Source organism: Cetorhinus maximus, unplaced genomic scaffold (genome assembly GCF_964194155.1).
Source record: "Cetorhinus maximus unplaced genomic scaffold, sCetMax3.hap1.1 HAP1_SCAFFOLD_1046, whole genome shotgun sequence".
In the NCBI taxonomy this organism is placed as follows: Eukaryota; Metazoa; Chordata; class Chondrichthyes; order Lamniformes; family Cetorhinidae; genus Cetorhinus; species Cetorhinus maximus.
The window spans coordinates 61,725-87,938 of record NW_027596988.1 but is presented as its reverse complement, the minus strand read 5'-3'; the positions used below and the strand labels follow the sequence as shown (position 1 = coordinate 87,938).

Sequence of the window (26,214 nt, the reverse complement as noted above, 5' to 3'; positions counted from 1 at the left end):
CTTTTCTCTACCTGCAAAAACTCAGAGAACTGTCCAAGGGCAAAGAGTGCTGCGTTTCGGACCACCTGGTTCTGGTCTGTGAGGGCCTGACACATGCAGTGCAGCATGGGATGTAGATGTCTGAAAGGTAAACCACCACAAAATAATATTAACACTGATTCACAAAAGCACAGGCACTCAATATTCTTCCTGCACAGTCTGTGTCCTTCGGTGTTACATTACAGTCTGTACAGTCTATTACAGTGTGTACTGACGCTATTTACACTGCAGTCTATATCGCTATTACAATGCATACTGATGCTATTTAACAGCAGTCTATATCCCTATTACAGTGTGTACTGACGGGTGTTTACACTGCAGTCTGTATCCCTATTACAGTGCGTACTGACGGGTGTTTACACAGCAGTCTGTATCCCTATTACAGTGCGTACTGACGGGTGTTTACACTGCAGTCTATATCCCTATTACAGTGCGTACTGGCGTGTGTTTACACTGCAGTCTATATCCCTATTACAGTGTGTACTGATGGGTGTTTACACTGCAGTCTATATCCCTATTACAGTGCGAACTGACGGGTGTTTACACTGCAGTCTGTATCCCTATTACAGTGCGTACTGACGGGTGTTTACACTGCAGTCTGTATCCCAATTACAGTGTGTACTGACGCTATTTACACTGCAGTCTGTATCCCAATTACAGTATGTACTGACGGGTGTTTACACTGCAGTCCATATCACTATTATAGTGTGTACTGACGGGTGTTTACACTGCTGTCTGTATCCCTATTACAGTGCGTACTGATGGGCGTTTACACTGCAGACTGTATCCCTATTACTGTGCGTACTGACGGTTGTTTACACTGCAGTCTGTATTCCTATTACTGTGCGTACTGACGGTGTTTACACTGCAGTCTATATCCCTATTACAGTGCGTACTGACGGGTGTTTACACTGCAGTCTATATCCCTATTACAGTGCGTACTGATGGGCGTTTACACTGCAGTCTGTATCCCTATTACAGTGCATACTTACGGGTGTTTACACTGCAGTCTGTATCCCTATTACAGTACGTACTGACAGGTGTTTACACTGCAGTCTGTATCCCTATTACAGTGCGTACTGACGGGTGTTTACACTGCAGTCTGTATCCCTATTACAGTGCGTACTGACGGGTGTTTACACTGCAGTCTGTATCCCTATTACAGTGCGTACTGATGGGCGTTTACACTGCAGTCTGTATCCCTATTACAGTGCGTACTGACGGGTGTTTACACTGCTGTCTGTATCCCTATTACAGTGCGTACTGATGGGCGTTTACACTGCAGTCGGTATCCCTATTACAGTGCGTACTGACGGGTGTTTACACTGCAGTCCATATCACTATTATAGTGTGTACTGACGGGTGTTTACACTGCTGTCTGTATCCCTATTACAGTGCGTACTGATGGGCGTTTACACTGCAGTCTGTATCCCTATTACAGTGCGTACTGACGGGTGTTTACACTGCAGTCTGTATCCCTATTACAGTGCATACTTACGGGTGTTTACACTGCAGTCTGTATCCCTATTACAATGCGTACTGACGGGTGTTTACACTACAGTCTGTATCCCTATTACAGTGCGTACTGACGGGTGTTTACACTGCAGTCTGTATCCCTATTACAGTGCGTACTGACGGGTGTTTACACTGCAGTCTGTATCCCTATTACAGTGCGTACTGATGGGCGTTTACACTGCAGTCTGTATCCCTATTACAGTGCGTACTGACGGGTGTTTACACTGCAGTCTGTATCCCTATTACAGTGCGTACTGATGGGCGTTTACACTGCAGTCTGTATCCCTATTACAGTGCGTACTGACGGGTGTTTACACTGCAGTCCATATCACTATTATAGTGTGTACTGACGGGTGTTTACACTGCTGTCTGTATCCCTATTACAGTGCGTACTGATGGGCGTTTACACTGCAGTCTGTATCCCTATTACAGTGCGTACTGACGGTTGTTTACACTGCAGTCTATATCCCTATTACAGTGCGTACTGACGGGTGTTTACACTGCAGTCTATATCCCTATTACAGTGCGTACTGACGGGTGTTTACACTGCAGTCTGTATCCCTATTACAGTGCGTACTGATGGGCGTTTACACTGCAGTCTGTATCCCTATTACAGTGCGTACTGACGGGTGTTTACACTGCAGTCTGTATCCCTATTACAGTGCGTACTGATGGGCGTTTACACTGCAGTCTGTATCCCTATTACAGTGCGTACTGACGGGTGTTTACACTGCAGTCCATATCACTATTATAGTGTGTACTGACGGGTGTTTACACTGCTGTCTGTATCCCTATTACAGTGCGTACTGATGGGCGTTTACACTGCAGTCTGTATCCCTATTACAGTGCGTACTGACGGTTGTTTACACTGCAGTCTATATCCCTATTACAGTGCGTACTGACGGGTGTTTACACTGCAGTCTATATCCCTATTACAGTGCGTACTGACGGGTGTTTACACTGCAGTCTGTATCCCTATTACAGTGCGTACTGACGGGTGTTTACACTGCAGTCTGTACAGTCCATTACAGTACACACTGACGGGTGTTTACACTGCAGTCTGTATCCCGATTACAGTGTGTACTGATGGGTGTTTACATGGCAGTCTGTATCCCTATAACAGTGCGTACTGACTGGTGTTTACACTGCAGTCTGTATCCCTATTACAGAGCGTACTGACGGGTGTTTACACTGCAGTCGATATCCCTATTACAGTGCGAACTGACGGTTGTTTACACTGCAGTCTATATCCCTATTGCAGTGCGAACTGACGGGTGTTTACACTGCAGTCTATAACCCTATTACAGTACGTACTGACGGGTGTTTACACTGCAGTCTATAACCCTCTTACAGTGTGTACTGACGGGTGTTTACACTGCAGTCTGTATCCCTATAACAGTGCGTACTGACGGGTGTTTACACTGTAGTCTGTGTCCCTGTTACAGTGCGAACTGAAGGGTGTTTACACTGCAGTCTATATCTCTATTACAGTGCGTACTGACGGGTGTTTACACTGCAGTCTGTATCCCTATTACAGTGCGTACTGACGGGTGATTACACTGCAGTCTGTATCCCAATTACAGTGCGTACTGACGGGCGTTTACACTTCAGTCTGTATCCCTATTACAGTGCGTATTGATGGGCGTTTACACTGCAGTCTGTATCCCTATTACAGTGTGCACTGACGGGTGTTTACACTGCAGTCTGTATCCCTATAACAGTGCGTACTGACTGGTGTTTACACTGCAGTCCTTATCCCTATTACAGTGCGTACTGACGGGTGTTTACACTGCAGTCTGCATCCCTATTACAGTGCGTACTGATGGGTGTTTACACTGCAGTCTGAATCCCTATTACAGTGCGTACTAATGGGTGTTTACACTGCAGTCTTTATCCCTATTACAGTGCGTACTGACAGGTGTTTACACTGCAGTCTGTGTCCCTATTACAGTGCGAACAGACGGGTGTTTACACTGCAGTCTGTATCCCTATTACAGTGCGTACTGACGGGTGTTTACACTGCAGTCTGTATCCCAATTACAGTGCGTACTGATGCTATTTACACTGCAGTCTATATCTCTATTACAGTGCGTACTGACGGGTGTTTACACTGCTATCTGTATCCCTATTACAGTGCGTACTGACGGGTGTTTACACTGCAGTCTGTATCCCTATTACAGTGCGTATTGATGGGCGTTTACACTGCAGTCTGTATCCCTATTACAGTGTGCACTGACAGGTGTTTACACTGCAGTCTGTATCCCTATTACAGTGCGTATTGATGGGCGTTTACACTGCAGTCTGTATCCCTATTACAGTGTGCACTGACGGGTGTTTACACTGCAGTCTGTATCCCTATAACAGTGCGTACTGACTGGTGTTTACACTGCAGTCCTTATCCCTATTACAGTGCGTACTGACGGGTGTTTACACTGCAGTCTGCATCCCTATTACAGTGCGTACTGATGGGTGTTTACCCTGCAGTCTGAATCCCTATTACAGTGCGTACTGATGGGTGTTTACACTGCAGTCTGAATCCCTATTACAGTGCGTACTGACGGGTGTTTACAGTGCACTCTGTATCCCTATAACAATGCGTACTGACCAGTGTTTACACTGCAGTCTGTATCACTATTACAGTGTGTACTGACGTGTGTTTACACTGCAGTCTTTATCCCTATTACAGTGCGTACTGACGGGTGTTTACACTGCAGTCTGTGTCCCTATTACAGTGCGAACTGTCGGGTGTTTACACTGCAGTCTGTTTCCCTATTGCAGTGTGTACTGACGGGTATTTACACTGCTGTCTGTACAGTCCATTACAGCACACACTGACGGGTGTTTACACTGCAGTCTGTATCCCGATTACAGTGTGTACTGACGGGTGTTTACACGGCAGTCTGTATCCCTATTACAGTGCGTACTGACGGGTGTTTACACTGCAGTCTATATCCCTATTACAGTGCGTACTGACGGGTGTTTACACTGCAGTCTGTATCCCTGTTACAGTGCGTACTGACTGGTGTTTACACTGCAGTCTATATCCCTATTACAGTGCGAACTGACGGGTGTTTACACTGCAGTCTATAACCCTATTACAGTGTGTACTGACAGGTGTTTACACTGCAGTCTATATCCCTATTACAATGCGTCCTGACGGGTGTTTAGACTGTTGTCTATATCCCTATTACAGTGCGTACTGACGGGTGTTTACACTGCACTCTGTATCCCTATTACAGTGTGTACTGACGGGTGTTAGCACTGCAGTCTATATCCCTATGACAGTGCGTACTGACGGGTATTTACACTGCAGTCTGTATCCCTGTTACAGTGCGTACTGACTGGTGTTTACACTGCAGTCTATATCCCTATTACAGCGCGTACTGACGGGTGTTTACACTGCAGTCTATATCCCTATTACAGTGCGAACTGACGGGTGATTACACTGCAGTCTGTATCCCAATTACAGTGCGTACTGACGGGCGTTTACACTTCAGTCTGTATCCCTATTACAGTGCGTATTGATGGGCGTTTACACTGCAGTCTGTATCCCTATTACAGTGTGCACTGACGGGTGTTTACACTGCAGTCTGTATCCCTATAACAGTGCGTACTGACTGGTGTTTACACTGCAGTCCTTATCCCTATTACAGTGCGTACTGACGGGTGTTTACACTGCAGTCTGCATCCCTATTACAGTGCGTACTGATGGGTGTTTACACTGCAGTCTGAATCCCTATTACAGTGCGTACTAATGGGTGTTTACACTGCAGTCTTTATCCCTATTACAGTGCGTACTGACAGGTGTTTACACTGCAGTCTGTGTCCCTATTACAGTGCGAACAGACGGGTGTTTACACTGCAGTCTGTATCCCTATTACAGTGCGTACTGACGGGTGTTTACACTGCAGTCTGTATCCCAATTACAGTGCGTACTGATGCTATTTACACTGCAGTCTATATCTCTATTACAGTGCGTACTGACGGGTGTTTACACTGCTATCTGTATCCCAATTACAGTGCGTACTGACGGGCGTTTACACTGCAGTCTATATCCCTATTACAGTGCGTACTGACGGGTGTTTACACTGCAGTCTGTATCCCTATTACAGTGCGTATTGATGGGCGTTTACACTGCAGTCTGTATCCCTATTACAGTGTGCACTGACAGGTGTTTACACTGCAGTCTGTATCCCTATTACAGTGCGTATTGATGGGCGTTTACACTGCAGTCTGTATCCCTATTACAGTGTGCACTGACGGGTGTTTACACTGCAGTCTGTATCCCTATAACAGTGCGTACTGACTGGTGTTTACACTGCAGTCCTTATCCCTATTACAGTGCGTACTGACGGGTGTTTACACTGCAGTCTGCATCCCTATTACAGTGCGTACTGATGGGTGTTTACCCTGCAGTCTGAATCCCTATTACAGTGCGTACTGATGGGTGTTTACACTGCAGTCTGAATCCCTATTACAGTGCGTACTGACGGGTGTTTACAGTGCACTCTGTATCCCTATAACAATGCGTACTGACCAGTGTTTACACTGCAGTCTGTATCACTATTACAGTGTGTACTGACGTGTGTTTACACTGCAGTCTTTATCCCTATTACAGTGCGTACTGACGGGTGTTTACACTGCAGTCTGTGTCCCTATTACAGTGCGAACTGTCGGGTGTTTACACTGCAGTCTGTTTCCCTATTGCAGTGTGTACTGACGGGTATTTACACTGCTGTCTGTACAGTCCATTACAGCACACACTGACGGGTGTTTACACTGCAGTCTGTATCCCGATTACAGTGTGTACTGACGGGTGTTTACACGGCAGTCTGTATCCCTATTACAGTGCGTACTGACGGGTGTTTACACTGCAGTCTATATCCCTATTACAGTGCGTACTGACGGGTGTTTACACTGCAGTCTGTATCCCTGTTACAGTGCGTACTGACTGGTGTTTACACTGCAGTCTATATCCCTATTACAGTGCGAACTGACGGGTGTTTACACTGCAGTCTATAACCCTATTACAGTGTGTACTGACAGGTGTTTACACTGCAGTCTATATCCCTATTACAATGCGTCCTGACGGGTGTTTAGACTGTTGTCTATATCCCTATTACAGTGCGTACTGACGGGTGTTTACACTGCACTCTGTATCCCTATTACAGTGTGTACTGACGGGTGTTAGCACTGCAGTCTATATCCCTATGACAGTGCGTACTGACGGGTATTTACACTGCAGTCTGTATCCCTGTTACAGTGCGTACTGACTGGTGTTTACACTGCAGTCTATATCCCTATTACAGCGCGTACTGACGGGTGTTTACACTGCAGTCTATATCCCTATTACAGTGCGAACTGACGTGTGTTTACACTGCAGTCTATAACCCTATTACAGTGCGTACTGACAGGTGTTTACACTGCAGTCTATATCTCTATTACAATGCGTACTGACGGGTGTTTAGACTGTCGTCTATATCCCTATTACTGTGCGTACTGACGGGTGTTTACACTGCACTCTGTATCCCTAATACAGTGTGTACTGACGGGTGTTTACACTGCAGTCTGTATCCCTATTACAGTGCGTACTGACAGGTGTTTACACTGCAGTCTGTATCCCTATTACAGTGTGTACTGACGGGTATTTACACTGCAGTCTGTACAGTCCATTACAGTACACACTGACGCGTGTTTACACTGCAGTCTGTATCCCGATTACAGTGGGTACTGACAGGTGTTTACACTGCCGTCTGTATCCCTATAACAGTGCGTACTGACTGGCGTTTACACTGCAGTCTGTATCCCTATTACAGTGCGTAATGACGGGTGTGTACACTGCAGTCTATATCCCTATTACAGTGCGAACTGACGGGTGTTTACACTGCAGTCTGTATCCCTATAACAGTGCGTACTGACCGGTGTTTACACTGCAGTCTGTATCCCTATTACAGTGCGTACTGACGCGTGTTTACACTGCAGTCTTTATCCCTATTACAGTGCGTACTGACGGGTGTTTACACTGCAGTCTGTATCCCTATTACAGTGCGAACTGACGGGTGTTTACACTGCAGTCTATAACCCTATTACAGTGTGTACTGACGGGTGTTTACACTGCAGTCTGTATCCCTACAACAGTGCGTACTGACGGGTGTTTACACTGCGGTCTGTATCCCTATTACAGTGCGAACTGACAGGTGTTTACACTGCAGTCTATATCCCTATTACAGTGTGTACTGACGGGTGTTTACACTGCAGTCTGTATCCCTACAACAGTGCGTACTGACGGGTGTTTACACTACTGTCTAGTGACCCTTTTGGGAGACTACTGCTGGCTTCATGTTGTGAACACTGCACCTTTGTAAAGTTGGTCATACTCACTTTTGGCGAATGTGGTCTGCACAACCCTCTGCCAACACAGCCATACTCATCAGGCCTGCCTTTCTTTCATATGGGTTGTCACTCCTCAGCGCTGGCTCCATTAGTGGGGTCTATTGGAGAAAAACACAGAGAATCAGATCAGGTCGACAGTGACTGGCACTGGGGACAGTGTTATTACAGCAAAGCCTATTTACTCTCCTGCAAATTTCAGCCTGAAATTACACCTCCCCTCAATGGAAACATTGGGCCACATTGCTTTGTGCCAGTCCTCATCAGATAATGGGGTGTCAATTAGGCCGGGGTGCAGCCTGATGCCATCAGCCCTGTGGTATCTCACCCAAGGATTGCCACAATGGGGCCCTTGCCCAAAGTCATAAACACGATTTGAGTATTTCTCTTTTTGACCTTACTTGATAAGGGGAAGTTGCAGCATCGATTTCTATTGCCTCTTCTCCGCTGTCCAGCTCTGTGGCCTTGCCTTCCTGTCATTTCATTCTTAGTTTTCTGCACACAGCCAATACTAGTTCACTGGCTTCCCTTCCAACCCCACACTGTTATCTCCGGATACCACCCTACACATATCAACACTGGCTTCCCTTCCAGCCCCACATAGTCATTGCCAGATACCCCCACTGAACTTCCTTGGACACCTTCCTTGATCTACATTCTGCCCTTTTGACCTCAATCGGTTTCTATGGGCGGAATTTTCCCAAATTTGCACTAAGTGCAGTAGCGGGCGGGTAAAACGATGTTTTACCTGCCGGACGCAATGGCAGGTTTTCACGTCATATCGTCCGGAACCTGCCTCACGCACTCCCAGGAAACACACCGTTTCCATGGCGGGCGGCCTCTCATTCGCTCGCCTGCCATCACCCCGCCGCTGTATCACACCAATGCCATGTTTAAACACCAGCCACAAGCACATATCTGTAATATATTTGGATTTCCAAAAGGCATTCAGTAAGGTACCGCACATAAGGCTACTTAATAAGATAAGAGCCCATGGTGTTGGGGGTAGTATACTAGCATGGATAGAGGATTGGTGAACTAATAGAAGACAGAGAGTTGGGATACGTGGGGCATTTTCAGCACGACAACCTGTAACTAGTGGAGTACCACAGAGATCAGTGCTGGGGCCTCAGTTATTTACAATATATATTAATGACTTGGATGAGGGAAGTGAATGTACTATCGCCAAGTTTGCAGATGACACAAAAATCAGTGGGAAGGCAAGTGGTGAGGATGACACAAGAGTCTACAGAGGAATATAGACAGGTTAAGTTAGTGGGCAAAAACGTGGCAGGTGGAATATAATGTGGAGAAATGTGAGGTTATACACTTTGTCGGGAAGAATGGAGGAGCTGAATGTTATTTAAATGGAGAAAGACTGCAGAAAGCGGCAGCACAGGGGGATTTGGGGATCCTCATGCATGAATTCCAAAAAGCAAGTGTACAAGTTCAGCAGGTAATAGGGAAGGCAAATGGAATGTTGGCCTTTATTTCAAAGGGAAATGTAGAAATGGGGAAGTCTTTGGAGACAGTCCAGAGAAGGTTCACTATGTTGATCCCAGGAATGAAGGGATTTTCTTCTGAGGAGAGGTTGAGTATGTTGGGCCTGTACTCATTGGAGTTTAGAAGAATGAGAGGCGACTTTATTGAAACATATCAGATTCTTAGGGAGATTGACAGGGTAGATGCTGAGAGGTTGTTTCCCCTTGTGGGAGAGTCTAGGACCAGAGGGCATAATCTCAGAGTGAGGGGGCCCCCACTTAAAACAGAAATGAGGAGGAATTTCTTCTCTCAGAGGATAGTGAATCTGTGGAATTCTTTACCACAGAGGGCAGTTGAGTTTGGGTCATTAAGGATATTCAAGGCTGAGATAGACAGATTTTTAATCAGCAAGGGAGTCAATGGTTATGGGGAAAAGACAGGAAAGTGGAATTGAGGATTATCAGATCAGCCATGATCTCATTGAATGGCGGAGCAGACTCGATGGGCCAAATGGCCTACTTCTGCTCCGATGTCTTATGGTCTTATCTCAGTGCTTCCAGATCACCACTGCTGTGTGGAAGACATGGCCCTGAAACTGAAGAGGACTGCAGGCCCCAGGCTCAGCAACGCGTATCTCGGGTGACTTTTGGATGGCGTGGAGGCCCGCCATGCTGTCCTCTACCCCTGCTCTGGCCACAGGGTGGGCAGCAGCAGCACTAACCTGGCTTGGGAGGCGGTAGCAGCAGTGGTCAATGCCAACGCCCTGCAAAAGAGGGGAGCCACCCAATGCCAAATGAGGATGAATGATCTCCTCCGTTCCGCTAGGGTAAGTCACTCTTCTCATCACTCAACTCACACATTCACAAACCCATCGCACATCCACAGGGCCTGCACTCAATGCCGGTTCAAGGGACATCACAATTCACTCTCACACTCACCACCATTGTCCTCATCTCGTCCATGGGACCACTCAACACCCACACAGGCCAGGCATACTTGTCATCTGGCCTGGATCCAGCAGTGCAACATCTATCAGACAACCATGCTGTGAGTGATGTGTCCTCTTTTACAGGCTACTGCCATGCACTAATTATCTCCCCTTGCTTTTGCAGGCACATACGCCAAAGAGCCAACAGAGTCCATGACCCAGGGCCTCCAATCAAGCTCCGAAGAAACCTCTGAAGAGGAATATGGAGGCATCCTCCCTGAAGTCCCGTCATAGTGCTCACCCATAATCTCCACCAACGCAGAGACACACACCTCGGTGGGACCTAGCTTTAGAGTAGCCCTGGGATCATAATGTGCTGAGCACATCGCACTGCCTGATCCACAGCAAATGGCAGCAGGGACTTCCCAGGTCTCCAGCACTGGGAGGACTGCTGGAAGCCAGAGCGTTGCCAAGTCCAAGTCAGATGACAAGCCTCTGGACTCAGTCATGTCACAGTCGCTGGAGCTGCAATGGTAAGCTCGGGAGCATCAGGAAGGGATGTCCGCTGCACTCCTCAGATTGCAAGGCACGATGGAGGAGTCCGTCCACCTTCAGTCTGAGGTGATAGCGCCGGCATGCCAATGCACAGAGGTCAACACGGGTAATATGGAGGCCGCCATGAGACCTTGGTCCAGGACTTTGCTCCTGCACTGCTGTGCGGGCTCAACTCCACCGCTGATGCCATAGCTGGCCTCCAACAGTGTGTACGCGACAGGGGTGCCAGCAGCTCGATCTCACTCCAGCCACCCCTGCTCCTCAAGGAGTCAGCCTGGAGCCCCCTGGACACCCATAGGGAGGAGGATTCGCAGGTACACACTCTGGGCCCATCCATCCATGTGACTCCAATTGTGTCCAGCCCATCCAACTCCACTCTACCTGTGGCCTCAGCAGCTCTCACTCCACAGGACAAGGAGGGTGCCACTGCCACACAGCAGGGCCCTGAAAGCAGGCCGGGGCCCTCCAAGTCTCAGCCCTCCAGGGGACGCCTGCCAAAGTCATCACAGACAGGGCGTCACAGTCAGCAGGCTGCCTCCACCTCCGGGCTGTATCCATCCCCGGGGAGCACCAAGACAGGGTTAGGACAGGTAAGGAGAATTAATTCTTGAGTCAACCAAATAAACTAAATTAACTCTTTTGGGAGTCAAACAATTAAACTAAATTAGTTGCACAGCCTGGGCACGGCTGTTAATCCCTTGTACATACTGTTCACTATTGTCAATAAACTCTCAAGAATGTCTCCCTGCCTATGGCTCCTTGTTCTGATGAGCAGTGTTCTTGTCACTCAGATGTGAAACCTTTCTGCACAAGATAAAGGGAGGCGTCTCAGTCCAGGGCCTCTTCCCTGTGCTCTGTGCGGCCTTCAGACCAAAGTGAGGGTCTGGCCTCACACTCCCTGGAGACATTACTGATGCCTGCACCTTGGTGGTGCTTGTCATTGCTACCAGAATGTAGTGGGCAGGCGCCAGATTTCTCTCACTCTCTAGGTGTGCTCTCAGCACCTTTATGGAAGGGCTGGCCCCCATCTCTTCAGCATTTGTGACCACTGATGCTGTGCTCTAGCTCCTGAAGGGCTCAGGTGCTGAAGGCGGACAAAGCATCAGAACTTCTAAAGTTTCATGGCTGCGTCTCTATGACCCTGATCGTGGAGACCAAGTGAGCTGCGCCTGGGCAGACAGGAGTCAGACATTCTCAGAGGCTGTGTGAAGATTTATGGAGTGTCCTCGCTGCGGGTCGTCATCATCCTCTTGCAATTGAGCGACTATTAGGGCCTCCACCACGTCTGCATGACAGGAGCATACTGACAGAGGGTGTTCACGCTGCCATAAGCCAGAATGGAGTCAAACATTCACAAATGCAATGTGAGGAACTATGGGGTCACCTCACTGCATGTTGTCATCATCTTCCCCGATTCTAGCAGCTATGAGGACCTCCTGAGCGTGCCTGCCTTGTCTAGCTAGTGCGAGGGTCTCATCCCTGTCGTCCTCACCACCGAGGACCTCCTCAGCCACATTCCCGTCGGCAGTCTCTTCATCAGAGGAGAAGTGCAGCTCCTCCATCTCCTTCCCAGCCAGCTCGTCTCCCTGTTGTAAAGGGTGCAGCAGACGACAACGATGCCTGACACCCTTTGTGGACTGTATTGTAGTCAGGAAGGCATATAGCATGCTTGCCTTCATTGGCAGGGGTATTGAGTATAAAAGCTGGGAAGTCATGCTGCAGCTGTATTGAACCTTGGTTAGGCCACACTTGGAATATTGCGTGCAATTCTGGTCGCCACATTACCAGAAGGATATGGAGGCGTTGGAGAGGGTGCAGAGGAGGATGCCGCCTGGTCTGGAGGTTATTAGCTATGAGGGGAGGTTGGAGAAACTCGGATTGTTCTCACTAGAGCGACGGAGATTGAGGGGCGACTTGATAGTTACAAAATGATGAGTGGCATGGACAGAGTAGATACTCAGAAGCTTTTTCCCAGGGTGGAAGAGTCAATTACTAGGGGGACATAGATTTAAGGTGAGAGGAGAAAACTATAGAGGAGATGTGCGGGGCAAGTTTTTTTACACAGAGGGTAGTGAGTGTCTGGAATTCGCTGCCAGAGGAGGTGGTGGAAGCAGGTACGATAGTCGTGTTTAAGAGGCAGCTTGACAAATACATGAATAGGATGGGAATAGAGGGATATGGACCCCGGACGTGCAAAATGTTTTAGTTGACGGGCAATATGATCGGCGCAGGCTTGGAGAGCCGAAGGGCCTGTTCCTGTGCTGTACTTCTCTTTGTTCTTTGCTCTTTATCATCAAACTCAATTCTTTCTAATTCCCTACAAGCTCAAGCCTGTTCAAAACATCCTGCCCCAGTTGGTATCCCACACTGAACCTCATTGGGCATCACCCCTGATCCTTGCTCACCAACACTAGCTTCCCGTTACCCATTGTATTGTACTTAAACTCATCCTTTAAATCCCCCACAGCCTTTGGCCTATGTTGGCAACCTCTCTCTTGCTTTATGTACCTCCCCATTGCCTCCACATCAGCCCCCTGACGTCCTCATCCCTGGGGCATCTTCTCTTTGCTGACTCTGACCCCTACCCGATCGTGCCTAACTTTTGATCTCCGGGCAGCTCTGTGCCACCACCTGCCTCTTATGCAGGACGTTCGAGCCAAGCAGCAGCCTCCCACCCCTGGCCACTCATAACCGCCAGATTTCAACTCACCAACTGGGAAAAAAGTTTCTCTGGAGGCAAATGGAGAGCCAGCATGTCGATCACCTAAGAGAGAGGAGACAGAGAGATGTTTCAGACTGCTGCCAAATTTACAGCCACCATGCAAGTTAAGACAGTTCGCAAGGGCTCACTCCCTCAAAATCTTAGGAGTTGAGATGTTTCCATTACTTCAGGATTGTGGTTAAGGACAACCACATTCAGAGGCAACACACGGAGATGCAGCTGTGCTTTTTAAACACCAGCCACAGGCACAATTCCAATGATCCTCTGCAAAGGCGACATTTCAGAACCACAACGTAAGGCGGCTGAGATCATTCTACTCAGGCCACAATGGTTTCCCAATGCTGTGATTTGGAAATGATCACTCAATGCAATGTTACCCAACAGTTTCATCTGTCGTATTTATTCAGGAGACCAACACTCATCACGTTTTGAAAACAGGAGAAGCATATGGGTATGTCTGTGTGGGAGCTCGGCGCTCTCTCAGTACTGACCCTCCGACAGTGCGGCGCTCACTCAGCACTGACCCTCCGACAGTGCAGCTCTCCCTCAGCACTGACCCTCCGACAGTGCAGCTCTCCCTCAGCACTGACCCTCCGACAGTGCGGCTCTCCCTCAGCACTGACCCTCCGACAGTGCGGCTCTCTCTCAGTACTGACCCTCCGACAGTGCGGCGCTCACTCAGCACTGACCCTCCGACAGTGCGGCTCTCCCTCAGAACTGACCCTCCGCCAGTGCGGCTCTCTCTCAGTACTGACCCTCAAACAGTGTGGCGCTCACTCAGCACTGACCCTCCGACAGTGCGGCTCTCCCTCAGCACTGACCCTCCGACAGTGCGGCTCTCGCTCAGCACTGACCCTCCGACAGTGCGGCTCTCACTCAGCACTGACCCTCCGACAGTGCGGCTCTCGCTCAGCACTGACCCTCCGACAGTGCGGCTCTCCCTCAGCACTGACCCTCCGACAGTGCGTCTCTCCCTCAGCACTGACCCTCCGACAGTGCGGCTCTCCCTCAGCACTGACCCTCCGACAGTGCGTCTCTCCCTCAGCACTGACCATCCGACAGTGCTGCGCTACCTCAGCACTGACCCTCCGACAGTGCGGCTCTCCCTCAGCACTGACCCTCCGACAGTGCGGCTCTCCCTCAGCACTGACCCTCCGACAGTGCGGCGCTCCCTCAGCAATGACCCTCCGACAGTGCAGCTCTCCCTCAGTACTAACCCTACGACAGCGTGGCGCTCCCTCAGTACTGACCCTCCGACAGCGCGGCTCTCCCTCAGAATCACACAGTGCTGAAGAGGCCCTTCGGCCCATCGCGTCTGCACCGACACGCGAGAAACACCTGACCTACCTACCTAATCCCATTTAACAGCACTTGGCCCATAGCCTTGAATGTTATGACATGCCAAGTGCTCATCCAGGAACTTTTTAAAGGATGTGAGGCAACCCGCCTCCACCACCCTCCCAGGCAGCGCATTCCAGACCATAACCACCCTCTGGGTAAAAAGATTTTTCCTCACATCCCCCCTAAACCTCCTGCCCTCATCTTGAACTTGTGTCCCCTCGTGACTGACCCTTCAACTAAGGGGAACAGCTGCTCCCTATCCACCCTGTCCATGCCCCTCATAATCTTGTACACCTCGATCAGGTTGCCCCTCAGTCTTCTCTGCTCCAACAAAAACAACCCAAGTCTATCCAACCTCTCTTCATAACTTAAATATTTCATCCCAGGCAACATCCTGGTGAATCTCCTCTGCACCCCCTCCAGTGCAATCACATCCTTCCTATAATGTGGCGACCGGAACTGCACACAGTACTCCAGCTGTGGCCTCACCAAGGTTCTATACAACTCCAACATGACCTCCCTACTTTTGTCATCTATGCCTCGATTGATAAAGGCAAGTGTCCCATATGCCTTTTTCACCACCCCACTAACATGCCCCTCCGCCTTCTGAGATCTATGGACACACACACAAGGTCCCTTTGTTCCTCAGAACTTCCTAGTGCCATGCCGTTCATTGAATACTCCCTTGTCAAATTACTCCTTCCAAAGTGTATCACCTCACACGTTTCAGGGTTTAATTCCATCTGCCACTTATCTGCCCATTTGACCATCCCGTCTATATCTTCTTGTAGCCCAAGACACTCAACCTCACTGTTAACCACCCAGCCAATCTTTGTGTCATCCGCAAACTTACTAATCCTACCCCCCAAATAGTCATCTATGTCTTTTATATAAATGACAAATAATAGGGGACCCAGCACAGATCCCTGTGGTACGCCAATGGACACTGGCTTCCAGTCACTAAAGCAGCCTTCTGTCATCACCCTCTGTCTCCTACAACTAAGCCAATTTTGAATCCACCTTATCAAATTACCCTGAATCCCATGTGCATTTGCCTTCTTTATAAGTCTCCCGCGTGGGACCTTGTCAAAGGCTTTGCTGAAATCCATATAAAATACATCAACTGCACTATCCTCATCTACACACCTGGTCACCTCCACAAAAAATTCAGTCAAATTTGTTAGGCATGACCTCCCTCTGACAAAGCCATGCTGACTATCCCTGATCAAACCTTGCCTCTCCAAGTGGAGATAGATTCTCTACTTCAGAATTTTCTCCAATAGTTTCCCTACCACTGACGTGAGACTCACTGGCCTGTAGTTCCCTGGCTTATCTCTACAACCCTTCTTAAATGGCGGAACCACATTAGCTGTTCTCCAGTCCTCTGGCACCTCCCCCGTGGCCAGAGAGGAATTAAAAATTTGGGTCAGAGCCCTTGCGATCTCCTCCCTTGCCTCCCTCAGCAGTCTGGGACACAAATCAACCGGACCTGGAGATTTTAAGCCTGCCAACACCTCCAATGCCTTGTCACTCCCTATATCAATTTGCTTAAGAACCTCACAGTCTCTCTCCCCAAGTTCGATACCTTCATCCTCATTCTCTTGGGTGAAGACGGATGTGGAGTATTCATTCAGCACTCGAGTGATGTCCTCTGGCTCCACCCATAGACTGCCCCCTTATGGGCCCTACTCTTTCCCTGGTTATCCTCTTCCCATTGATATACTTATAGAAAATCTTGGGATTTTCCCTACTTTTACCAGCCAGAGCTTTCTCATATCCCCTCTTTGCTCTCCTAATTGCTTTCTTAAGCTCCACCCTGCACTTTCTGTACTCCACAAATGCCTCCGCTGATTTGCTTCCCTTGTACCTGCTAAAAGCCTGACACTCCAACAACGCGGCTCTCCTTCAGCACTGACCCTCCGACAGTGCGGCGCTCCCTCAGCACTGACCCTCCGACAGTGCGGCTCTCCCTCAGCACTGACCCTCCGACAGTGCGGCTCTCCCTCAGCACTGACCCTCCGACAGCGCGGCTCTCCCTCAGCACTGACCCTCCGACAGTGCGGCTCTCCCTCAGCACTGACCCTCCGACAGTGCGGCTCTCCCTCAGCACTGACCCTCCGACAGTGTGGCGCTCCCTCAGCCCTGACCCTCCGACAGCGCGGTGCTCCCTCAGCAGTGACCCTCCCACAGTGTGGCGCTCCCTCAGCACTAATCCACCCTGACAGCGCGGCGTTAGACCAGGCTGCCTCTGAGCAGAGTCACTTCAGCACTGGACCCATTTAGGCACTTCCGTCCTCCTCCAATTTTGCACTTTCCACCTAGGTACCTGTGCAGAGAAGTGTTTTGGAGTCTGAGCTTCCACCTCATCCTCAATGTCATCCTCCAGATCAAGGTCCTCAGGATCCATTTCCCCCTCGGGCGGGGGCGCACACATTATGGGGTACAGCACATTCAGGATACTGGGGAGCAGCTTCTGCTTCATGATGGCCTGTTTGGGCAAGAGGAAAACCATGGGCTGAGAATTGAGCCGCTTGGCGAACAACAAAAAAGGCTGCATTTATGCAGCACTTTTAACACAATAAAACGTCCCCAAGGCACTTCACAGGAGTGTTATATGAACTACAAGCCTGGCCAAAGAGGTAGGGTTTAAGCACTATCTTATGCATAAAGGGGTGGAGAGATTTGGGATGAAATTCCATACATTCGGGCCTAGATGGCAGAGGGTATGGTCCTTCACTGGCAGTGGGGGGATTGTAGAAGAGGTCGGAGGTAGTAAAGATTAGAGATCACAGAGGGTTGAAAGGGGTTATAGAGCAAGGAGGGACTGTAAATCCTATAAACAGACAGTGCAGCTGGTCTGCATCACTCAGGTTAACATGCTGTCAGAAAACTCTGCAAACAGGCAGGCAGGCAGGTCAGTTTTGATGGGCAGCATTACTCTGTCGAGAGGTGAAAGCTGACAAGTGCTTCAGGCAAATCATTTCGATAAAACAATTCTTTTTTTTTTGGTTTGTCGCTCTGACAAAGGGACCATACCGTCTCGCTCTCAGCAGGTGCTGCTGGGTCTGCCCTGGATTTCCAGGTTGTTTTTCGTTTGAGTATTGCTGAAAAAGAGAGGCACGCAATCAAAGCTTTTCGTCTTGCACTCAATCAGGGCAGATGCGCAAGAATGCCGAAGGTTTGAATTTAAAGAAAAGCTTGGCAGTTAACTGTTCCCTGGTGCATTCTCCATGGTAGTGCCTCGACCAATCAGCACTCTTCTCATGCAGTATAAATTGTTGTTCCTTTTGAAGTTCTTGCCAATCTGTCCTGATGAGTGCAAGGTGAAAAGCTTCGACATGGCCCTTTTTTCAGCAAAACTCAAGTCTGTGCTACCAAGTGACTATTATTTTTAGTTTCTTCCTTGTCACTGACAACAGTGCAAAGGCAGCCAGTGAGAGAGACACACACCCAGCACCCTGTGTAATTCGGTACCTCTGCAGGTGCTTTCCTGAGAATCACAGGTGTCACACCTCAGATTTAAGGCATCTACAAACTTCACTTAAGTCCCTTCAGCTAAATCAGAGAGGGGATATCGGCGTCCCTCCTGCCTGGGGCTGGGTTTGACCCCAAATCGAAGTGGTCAAAGGATCTATTTCCAGGCTACTGTATCTCAATTCTCAGTGTAATTTTTAAACAATCAAATTGCCTCTCACCTTTCCTTTCAGCTTGATCAGGAAGCTCACACATGACAAGGCTTTCACCCGGATGTTGTCTCCAAGGATCGCATTGGCTGCAATCTGGGGGGGGATGCGAATATGAACAGACAGCATCTTCAGGATCTCCATTAGGTCAGCAAGGACAAACATTTATACAGTACCTATAACACAGCAAAATGTCCCAAAGCACTTCACAGGGACTTAAACCAGCAAAACATGGACACCAAGCCACATAAAGGACAGAGGGATAGACAGGCTTAGGGAAGGTATTCTAGACCGTGGGTCCCCCAGGTAGCTGAAGGCACAGCGATGGCGGTGGTGACAGAGAGAGATCTTCTTAGCTCCAAGTGAAAACCATTCCAATTTCTCAAGGTTCTGCATAGCTGTAACCCCACGTCTCTCTCAAACTCCCAGCAAATCCACGCTAGACCCTCCCCTTGGTTTCACACCCTTGTTTTACTGAGTTCCCAATGCTGTAATACCACAACTGCAACCCAATTAAAGTCTTCCACGTTGCTCCTGTTATATCTCTTGTCCTGGGAGACAATTCAAATTGTAAAAGCAAAGGCTGATACATTTCTTGTCGATCATGCGTATCGAAGGGTAATGTGTCAGCTGTGGCTCAGGTGGATGGCACTCTCGCCTCTGAATCAGGAGGTTGTGGGTTCAACTCCCACCCCAGTGGCATGGACACAGGATCTCGGCTGACACCACAGTGAGCTACTAATGGAGTGCTGCACTGTCGACGAGGCGGTAGAGCTGCCGCCTTTCTGATGAGACATTAAGCTAAGGCACTGCCTGCCCTCTCAGGTGGGCATAAAAGACTCTACTTGTAGAAGAGCAGAGAGGCTCTCCTTAGTGTCCAGGGGCCAATATTTAGCCCTTAATCAAAATCATTGACATGAGATTAATGACCAGATAACCAAATTGCTGTGTGACTATTTGGCTGCCACATTTACTATATTACAGCTCCCAGGACAGGTACAGCACGGTGTTAGATACAGAGTAAAGCTCCCTCTACACCGTCCCCATCAAACACTCCCAGGGCAGGTACAGCACGGGGTTAGATACAGAGTAAAGCTCCCTCTACACCGTCCCCATCAAACACTCCCAGGGCAGGTACAGCACGGGGTTAGATACAGAGTAAAGCTCCCTCTACACCGTCCCCATCAAACACTCCCAGGACAGGTACAGCACGGGGTTAGATACAGAGTAAAGCTCCCTCTACACTGTCCCCATCAAACACTCCCAGGACAGGTACAGCAGGGTTTAGATACAGAGTAAAGCTCCCTCTACACTGTGCCCATCAAACACTCCCAGGACAGGTACAGCAGGGTTTAGATACAGAGTAAAGCTCCCTCTACACTGTCCCCATCAAACACTCCCAGGACAGGTACAGCACGGGGTTAGATACAGAGTAAAGCTCCCTCTACACTGTCCCCATCAAACACTCCCAGGACAGGTACAGCACGGGGTTAGATACAGAGTAAAGCTCCCTCTCCACTGTCCTCATCAAAGTTCCTAGGGCGGGTACAATATGATATAAAGCTCCCTCTACACTGTCCCATCAGGGTAGGGCAGCACGGGGTTAGATACAAAGTGAAGCACTCCCCACAAAGCTAAAAGCTATGCCTCACTCTGCAGAAACACATGGTCCAACATTCGAACCATACTCACCAGGAAGGCTCACGTTTCAAAAATTAACAGAATGGTGAAGTACTGGGAGCTGCTGGTACCAGTGGAAGCATGTCTCATGATAAATCAAAATAGGAAGGAGTAAAATGGGTCAGGGGGAGGGGTGAAGGCATTAAGAGAAATTCACAACCAGTGGAAAGTAGGGTTCTTGCACTGACCTCCAGGCAGAAGTGGACTATCTGTGACAAGTATGGCACAATGATAGATACTTCACTTTCCATCAGTTCATCGAAAACTTCCATTGCCTCGCTGGCTTGATCCTGTCGATAGAGAGAGAGAGAGAGAGAGAAAGGAAGAAGCAGTCAGACGATCTTGCTAAACTGTTCAAGAAGTTGGCTGCCACCATCAGCACCAGCAATGGCGATAACCCAAGAGTGAATTTTTAAAACTGCTGGTTTGTGCTTACCCTTCCCCATTCCAGAGCAAAAAGCAGCACATGTTCCCACAAAGAACAGATTTCTGTGCACCTACCAAATGTTTCACTCTCTCAATGTGTGAAAATGAATACTAATGTCCATCCTACTGAGTGCCATGGCAATGAAAAAAACTCTTCTAGAACAAAGCTCTCCATTTCTTGCAAAATGATTCAAACATTCAGGAAAGGTACAATGGGCTAGGGGGACAGAAATCCGAAGGGATTCAGTTACCAGCCAGCTTGGCAATCACATTCAGAAAGCTGGATAATGAGGCTGCAGGATGAAGGGTAAGAGGCCGAGTACTCTTGTCCAACCCCGGCATTCTCCTCCTGTACCACTGAGTGCCTGACCTCAGTCACGGTGCAGCGGGGAAGGGTGTCGGGGTTATACATCTCCAAACTGGAAGCTCAGGGTAATATAGGCAGGGGCCTTGGAGGTCATCCACGTGCAACTTTCAGTCAACACTACCTGGGAGACCAAGGAAGTACCTGGGCCATAAGAAAAGGTTCCTGAAGTTAAGATCAGTTTGTATTCTCCACTCTTGCTGTTCTGGATTGTTACTTCCGCTTTCTTTCAGCAGGTTCTGGGCGTTGCTGATATCTTCAGGGAAACTGCCTCAGAGGAGCAGTCGGGAAGCCAGCAAAACAGCAGCCGGTAGGGAGGACAAGTCCTTTATCGGGGGTCGCTCGGCTTCGTGGCGAGCTTGGCGCAGTGTCATTGTCACTGGGTTAGTAATCCAAAGGCCCAGGGTAATGCTCTGGGGCCCTGGGTTCGAATCCCACCACAGCAGATGGTGGAATTTGAATCCAACAAAAAAATCTGGAATTAAAAAGTCTGATGATGACCATGAAACCATTGCTGATTGTTGTAAAAACCCACTTGGTTCACTAATGCCCTTTAGGGGAGGAAATCTGCCGTCCTTACCAGGTCTGGCCTACAGGTGGCTCCAGACCCACAGCAATGTGGTTGACCAGCAAGCCACTCAGTTCAAGGGCAATAAACGTTGGCCTAGCCAACGACACCCGCATGCCATGAACAAATACATGCTTACCTGATTGTGCTGAATGAGGGTCTGGATCGCGATCAACAGCTTTGGAATCATAGGACGCATCATATTCTGTCGAGAGAAGAGAAAAGGCACTGTCACATCGACACGTTCCTGACTGTGGAGGGTGACTGTTCTATCCTGCGACTTCAAAAAAGAAATAACCCCCATTGCCACTGAAGCATCACTGACTGAATGAGCTCTCTGCCACCTACAGCAGCATAGATAATGGATTATGGAGAGTCTGGGGAGTGCGTAGGGATCATGGCTATAGACAGGAAACGATCTGTGGGGATAATGATAATGAACAGAATTTGTGGAGATAATTGATTCTAGACAGATCCTGACAGTCCCCGAACCGTCCCAAGGTTACAATCCCCAATTCCCACCCCATTTTAAAATTGGTTCCATGAAATCTGTGAAACATGCTACCTTGGAGACAATGGGAGCAGATAGTACTGATTTATTCCAAATGCAAAATGAGATAGATTGCTTTTGGATATATTGTGTATATGAATAGCTTGAGGTACGAGGTGTACTGCTTGTTATGTGGTTGGGAGGAATGGGTGACTTTAGACCTCTGGTTCTCAAAGCTCTGCACCTCTGAGGTTACCTCACATGTCTGGGTCTGTTGTAGATTAATCGATAAGAGTCCGATCTCTACAGTTATCGTAACTAACAGGATGGGAGGCCGACGGATGGACCCTGGGCTTTATTCCGCCTGGCAATTCCCATGTCTGATGTGAGTTTTTGTTGGATGTGAGTAGCGTTTGACGAGAACAGCTCAAAGGCTGCGGCGCTCCCATTGGCCAGACGGCACTTACCACTTCATCTGTTCCCATGTACGACACCACGGCTGTCAGTGTCTGAATGGTGTAGAAGACCACCAGCGGGTTGTCGTGGTCCTCCAAGGTCTGGTGGAAGAGCCGCATCAGTTCGCGGAAGTGCCGCTTGAATGACTCGGTGCTGATGTCCACGACGGTGCTCAGCAGCAGCATCCCGACCTGGAGCCCAGGCCAAAGAGAAAATGAATAATCATCCAGCCCAGGAATCAGTCTAGTGAACCTTCATTGTGATCCTTCGAAGGCAAGTATGTCCTCCCTTCAGTAAGGACTGTACATGGTACTCCAGGTGTGGCCTCAGCAAAGCCATTTATAATTACAGCAAGACTTCTTTACACTTGTACTCCAAACCCCATGTAATATAATTAAGGCTAACATGCCATTGCTTTAATTGCTTGCTGCACCAGCGTGTTAACTTTCCGTTATTCATGTAAAAGGACACCCGAGTCCCTCTGAATTTCCCAGTCACTCGCCATTTTAAAAAACATTCTGCCTTTCCACTTTGCCTTCTGATGTGGATAACTCCACATTTCACTCTTGCCCACCCATGTAACCAGCTTAAATGCTTTCGCAGTCACGTTGCATCTTTCTCACAGGTGACTTTCACACCTAGCTTTGAATCGGCAGTGAACGTGGTTACATAGCGCTCGGTCTGCTCAACTGAGTCAGTGGTTCTCAGTTGTTTCTGGTTGAAGGGCTCCTTTTCAAATGGTCTATTAATCATGGACTCCTCCCAGCCCATCTAAATGATAATACTGTAATAGGAGTGTGACATTACCCTGAGAGAGCAGAGGTCCCAAGAGAAAACCCGAGGTACAGAGGGAGAGGAGGGGCACAGGCAGAGCAGAGCGCGCTTCTGGCTGCCACTTGGCCACCAACATCGCTCTCCTGCAAGGCCAGTCCTGCATTGCAGACCCCAGTTTGAGACTGATCCACATCATGAATAAAGATTGGAACTAGCCAAGGCCCGAGCACGGGTTCCTTGCGCTACCCTGCCAGTCACAGGCTGCCAATCTGAAAATGACCCGTTTATTCCCGCCCTCTGTACGTTAACCGATTCTCGATCCCCCGATCCCAAGACCCCCCTAGTTATGCGTAACAATCTTTTGTGGAGCACCTTATCAAACATTCTTTGTGGTTGAATCGTGTGCCAATGCTCATTGCTAGGTTCACACATGACAAATGGTCCACAGGGACTGGGGGGGGGTGGGGGTGGTCCATTCAGCCCCTCCAGGCTCATCAGCCATTCAATTAAATTGTGGCTGACGTGTGCCTTCACTCCACCTCCCTGCCTTGGTTCTGTAACCCTTAATGCCCAGGCCCTAAGCAAAAATCTATCAATCTCATTATTAAAATTTTCATTGAGCCCCCAGTCTCAGTGAAAGAATTCCAGACTTCCACTCCTCTTTGTGTGAAGGCGTGCTTCCTGACATCACCCCCGGACAGCCTGGTTCTAATTTTAAGGTTATGTCCCCTTGTTCAGGAGTCCAACCCCACCAGTGGAAATAGTTTGTGTGTGTGTGTGTGCCGTACCAAATCATCTTAAACATCTTGATTAGGTCACCCCTTAAACTTCTATACTCGAGGGAATACAAGCCTAGTCTGGGTAGCTTGTCCTCATAATTTAACCCCTTTAGCTCCAGTTTCCTCTCCAGGGAGGCACAGGAACAGCACCCCACCAAAAGGGGAGGGCAACACAACTAAATTGGGTTGGGGGTGGAGGTGGGGGGGCGGTGGTGGATATCTCAGTGACGCCCACTGCAGCGCAACAACCAATCGACAGTCAGTTCTAGACCTTAATCACGCAACCACAAGTTCTTTTTTTGCAGAATGATCATTTGCACAGATGGAATCAGATCGTGCCAGAATGAAAGTGTCGCCAAATTACCGCGCAGGGAGTCAAAGCCAACATTACGTCACCGATCGGCCAGTCTCTCTCCCCATTTACACACCTGTCTCTCCTCTGGAACACTGCTCTTCGTCCACTGAGTTATAAATTGAAGAAGTTGTGGCCATTTCTCGGGTGTTTCATGCTTGACAATGATTGCTGCCAGCTGGGCTACCGAGTGCCGCACCTTGTGTCTGCGAAAGGGAATTAAACGGTCGTGAAAACGGATCCGTTTTGGATGGCGGCAACACATGCCAAAAGCTGCTTCTGATCAGCGTCAGGGCAAACAGGCCGAATGGCCTCCTTCTGTGCTGTAAAATTCTGTGACTGGATGTTTCGGCAATCAGTTTGTAAAATGCTCAACCATGTTAAACTCATCAAGAGTTGGGGCACTTTACATTGGTATAAAGAGGGGTGTAAAGTTTTACTCAGTCAGGAATATTGTAGGCAATTTTGGGCCCCGTACCTCAGGAAGGATGTGCTGGGCTCTGGAGAGGGTCCAGAGGAGGTTCACGAGAGCGATCCCAGGAATGAAAGGCTTAACATATGAGGAACGTTTGAGGACTCTGGGTCTATACTCGATGGAGTTTAGAAGGATGAGGGGGGATTTAATTGAAACTTACAGAATACTGAAAGGCCTGGATAGAGTGGGACGTGGGGAAAGATGTTTCCATTAGTTGGAGAGACTAGGACCCCCAAGGGGCACAGCCTCAGAGTAAAGGGAAGACATTTTAGAACAGAGATGAGGAGAAACTTCTTTAGCCAGAGAGTGGTGAATCTATGGAATTCATTGCCACAGAAGGCTGTGGAGGCCATAGGTCATTGAGTGTATTTAAGAGCGAGATAGATAGGTTCTTGATTGGTAAGGGGGATCAAAGGTTACGGGGAGAAGGCGGGAGAATGGGGTTGAGAGACTTATCAGCCATGATTGAATGGCGGAGCAGACTCGATGGGCCGAATGGCCTAATTTCTGCTCCTATGGTCTTGTAGGACCTTCAGCTACCTTCAAAGAGAGGAATCGTGAATGGCCTGGACAGGTAATCCCTCACAATTCCAGGGAGCTCCGTCAGTGTGAGTTTCTAGGTGTAAGTATGTGTGCATTACTCAGCGACTTTGGACTAATAATAATGTGGTTAATAGTCAGACTGCCTCTCGCTTTCAGGAATCAATATAGATAATGCTATCACTTGGCAATGCTTATATCAATCAATCATGATGTCCACACAGAGAATTCTCTTTTTTGCTGCAATAGCCCCACCCTGTATTCCAGTGCCCTGCAGCTTCTCAACTATCCTTATTACCACTGGTTGGGCACTGCTTCAGCTCACAGCTGTTGGCTTCAATACTGCAGCACTTACTCATGTTCCTGCTGCAGAGACTGCAGAACCACTGGCTTCAAACTGAAGGGGAGAAGAGAGAGAGAGAGAGAGAGAATCTGTTAGTATATCCTGTCTGCTGAAAAAACAGAGCTGATAGGGTGTAAAGTCTCAAACACTTATTGAATTTAACGCACACACAGCATGCACAAACCGTGCATTCCAAAGGTTCTAAGCAAAAGACATACAGAGTAAAGCTCCCTCTACACTGTCTCCATCAAACACTCCCAGGGCAGGTACAGCACGGGGTTAGATACAGAGTAAAGCTCCCTCTACACTGTC

General features: G+C 48.7%; 1 protein-coding gene across 1 annotated transcript in view; it reads right to left on the bottom strand.

The window, feature by feature from the left end:
- Positions 1-26,214, bottom strand: part of ipo4 (importin 4) — a 57,552-nt gene that overhangs the window by 24,260 nt on the left and 7,078 nt on the right. The window contains exons 4-13 of the mRNA XM_078536255.1: positions 25,915-25,956; positions 24,621-24,750; positions 22,651-22,830; positions 21,833-21,898; positions 20,524-20,625; positions 18,668-18,751; positions 17,299-17,460; positions 13,620-13,673; positions 7,936-8,045; positions 12-120 (exon numbers count right to left, since the gene is read on the bottom strand). Of these exons, the coding sequence (XP_078392381.1) occupies positions 12-120; positions 7,936-8,045; positions 13,620-13,673; positions 17,299-17,460; positions 18,668-18,751; positions 20,524-20,625; positions 21,833-21,898; positions 22,651-22,830; positions 24,621-24,750; positions 25,915-25,956 (1,039 nt within the window). The remainder of the gene's footprint in view (positions 1-11; positions 121-7,935; positions 8,046-13,619; positions 13,674-17,298; positions 17,461-18,667; positions 18,752-20,523; positions 20,626-21,832; positions 21,899-22,650; positions 22,831-24,620; positions 24,751-25,914; positions 25,957-26,214) is intronic.